General features: G+C 29.7%; 1 protein-coding gene across 1 annotated transcript; it reads left to right on the forward strand.

Annotated features, from left to right (window-relative positions):
- The first annotated feature begins 674 nt into the window (after window positions 1-674).
- LOC108752470 (pachytene checkpoint protein 2 homolog) lies at window positions 675-3,529 on the forward strand. Its single transcript, XM_018493301.1, has 6 exons — window positions 675-899; window positions 1,401-1,557; window positions 1,634-1,825; window positions 1,946-2,173; window positions 2,371-2,718; window positions 3,240-3,529. The coding sequence occupies exons 1-6, from the start codon at window positions 850-852 to the stop codon at window positions 3,510-3,512; spliced, it is 1,248 nt and encodes a 415-aa protein (XP_018348803.1). The 5' UTR covers window positions 675-849; the 3' UTR covers window positions 3,513-3,529.
- The last annotated feature ends 65 nt before the right edge of the window (window positions 3,530-3,594 follow it).

A 3,594-nucleotide genomic window follows, 5' to 3' on the forward strand; every position in this document is an offset into this window, starting at 1 on the left:
AAATTTAATTAATTTAAAAAAATATTTTAAATATTAAATATTTAAAAAAATATTATATTATACTATATTATATATTTTTTAAATCAATTAAAATTTTTTCAAATGTGCAACCCAGTTCCAAAACCTATTCTAACGAAAGGTCTATTTTTTTATTTCAGTACTAAACTAACTAGACTGCACATTAGTAGAACTTTTTTTCTCACTTTCACTAAATATTAAATATATCTATCTTATTTTAAGTTCAAATGTGTATACAAAGAAAATAGATCAAGGTCCCTATTCTTAAAAAGAAACGTATGTATATAAAATACGTTCGTATTTATACAAAGAATTATTTATTCGTATTTACACAGCTCGTTCCAGCCGAGATTTTTCATGATCTTTCGAAACTCAAGAATCGACTGGAATCGATCTACAAACTCTATAAAGTATAAAATCAATAAAGTCTATTATAAGAATGATCTGGCAATTCTGGAACAATCTAGAAAGTAACGCGATTTTTCTAGCGACTTCCGGAATTACCTGCAACAGATAAGGCATCTCGATGATTGCGCACTCTAGAACACTTTAGAATCTGCTGGACATTTCTGTTTTGTCGACTTCTAGGTTTCTTCACTTTATGGCTCAACGACTTCGAATTTTGAATCCAAGCAATCCGGCACAAGCCAGAACAAAGCAAAATCGACACAAAGGGCCGGAAGCTAGGAAACAGAACGCGTTTCTCAGTAGAAAAAAGCACGTGATCGAAATCTCGTGTGTCATGTGATAACAGTGGTTGCTTTGAGATTCTTGTTTTATATAAATTATAAATTGTCCTACGCTGTCAGATTTATATTAATATTTGTAGAAATGGATGAGGATAACGTGTTACACGTAGAAGTGTGTCAACATGCTGGCAGGTTGTTTACTTCATTGTTTGTTGATATTCTGTCATGAAAATTATGAATACGTTTGTTTGATTTTCAGTTAGATTTGTCTAACTTATTACTATTATTTATGTTAACCTTAAAAGAGATTAGAAGGATTAATCAATCCTTTTCTGCAAAATGATATGTAATTTATAAGTATTAAATGACGTTGTCATAAACTTCATTAAATTGTTTATTTATCAAATAATTTCTATGCGAACATTGAAAGAAATACAAGTTGCGTTTTAAAATAAAGACTAAATGAATTTCGTACACAAGCTATTGAAATAATAATTTTATTGGAATAATATATAATATTGACATAATTAAAGATATTATTGATTTATTTATAAACAATTCAGTAATACTTAAATCTGTACTCAATTGCATCTAAGATCAATTTCAGGATATTTATATCTCTAGAGATTTCTATTGTACTCTAATTATGTGTGAATAAAAACTAAGTGATTTGCTTTTGTCTTATTGTTTCAGTATTTTGTCGAAAATTATAATTGAACAAGCAGTAAATGCAGAATTACAATTGTTGGATGAGATTTCTCTCGATGTCGTTGTGTCTGGTAAAGATTCTAACAATACAATTATTAGAGATCATGTTGAATCTATAATATACTCGTCTAACTTTACAGAGGTATTATCAAGTTTCATATTAATTTATTGCAGAGGGGTTTTGCATTTACATTATAAATATATCATATTTATTTTAGAAAGGAAAGGTTAAAATTGAAGGAGCAGCAATTAAGTATTACATCTATAGATTGACACAGGAAAATGCTGCCATAGAAACAATGCAATGTGATTCTGATGAATTGCCAGTTGCATCTCACTGGCTCTTACCTGCACAGGAATTTCACTACATGTGGGAAAATCTGTATTACGATTGTGACATAAAAAATAATGTTAGTAAATTTATTAGATAATTTATAATTTTTTATACGTATTATTGCAGATACTTGCAATATATTTTATACAATTTTCTATTACACGATTCTTTAATATTTTATTTTCATTTTTTTTAGTTATTACGTTTTGTGGAGACTACAATGTTATTTTCGGATCACGCTGTTAATTCTAACATTATAAGTTGGAATAAAGTGATATTGTTACATGGTCCTCCAGGTACAGGCAAAACCAGTATGTGCAAAGCTCTCGCTCAAAAAGCTGTCATTCGCATGGGACATCGCTTTACTCATGGAAAATTTATAGAGATTAATAGTCACAGCTTATTTTCAAAATGGTTTTCAGAAGTATGTATTTGGTTATTATTTATTCTTATCTGGCTTTAGAAGAGAAATGTAAGATTAAAATTTGGGGTAGAAATAAATTCAAGAGAATTCAATTTATATACATATTAATAACGTTCATAATTAGAGAAGTAACAAAATTCATATATTATATATATCATTTGATATAAAAATTGATATTATTTTGTGTTTTGTTGCAGAGTGGAAAACTTGTTATGAAGTTGTTTGATGAAATAAAAAATTTGGTCCAAGATGAAAGGGCACTGATATGTATTCTGATTGATGAGGTAGAATCGTTAGCGCATGCACGTAAATTATGCAGCAACGGGACTGAACCATCTGACTCCATACGCGTTGTGAACGCATTACTCACACAGTTGGATCAAATCAAACGATATCCGAACGTTTTAATTTTGACGACGAGCAATATGACAGAAGCTATAGATCTTGCGTTTATCGATCGAGCGGACATAAAACAGTATCTCGGATATCCATCTGAAATCGCTATTTATAATATTTATCATTCATGTCTAAAGGAATTAATGAAGGTGTGTTTTTAATTCTGCGAAGTACAATACGATAATATATAAATGTTAACTATAATGACCAGTAGTGGATTTAGACAGAGGCTCACGAGGCCCAGGCCTAAGGACGCTATTCTTCTAAGCATCAAAACTAAATTTAAAGTAAATTTTATATTTGTGCAGGATTGTCAGTTGTGACAATTGATCGTCAATGTAGTACCTTGAAGTAGTACATTGGCACATAAAAATAAAATCTTGATATTTTAGTGGAAAAGTGATACCTTTCGACAGTAGCCAACTTTTTTTATTGTTCATTTGTTTGAAAGGGACGCCGAGTGTCTTAAAGGGGTCAAGAAGTAGAGCCTAGCTGCAAAAATGTATAAATCCGACACTGACAATGACAGAATTAATAATACATTTTAGCAGATTTCATTTATCAATAATTTTTTATATGAGACATTGTTAAAATATTTATACAAGTATTAAGGAGATTCCTTAGTTAATATATTACTATATATATTATTTTATACACATGTATGTTCCAGACTGGAATCTTGGAAAATGAAGAGATACACGACATATCGCAGTTAAAGATACTTGGTTACACAGAATATGCAGATACTAAGAACAGTTTGAAACTGTTGGAAATTAGCCGTGAGAGCGAAGGCTTAACTGGCCGTACTTTAAGAAAAATACCATTTTTGGCGCATGCTCTTTACACATCTACGAACAAAACTGTACTATCCAAATTTTTGAAAGCTATGCATACGGCTGTTTTGAAACAGGATCAACAAGAAAGCGATATGCAGCAACAATAAGTAGAAAGATTGTTCCTTTTTTTATTTACTCTAATACTATTTTATTATATATTCTATATTTTATATATACATATATATATAT

Source organism: Trachymyrmex septentrionalis, unplaced genomic scaffold, assembly GCF_001594115.1.
Source record: "Trachymyrmex septentrionalis isolate Tsep2-gDNA-1 unplaced genomic scaffold, Tsep1.0 scaffold60, whole genome shotgun sequence".
NCBI lineage: Eukaryota > Metazoa > Arthropoda > Insecta > Hymenoptera > Formicidae > Trachymyrmex > Trachymyrmex septentrionalis.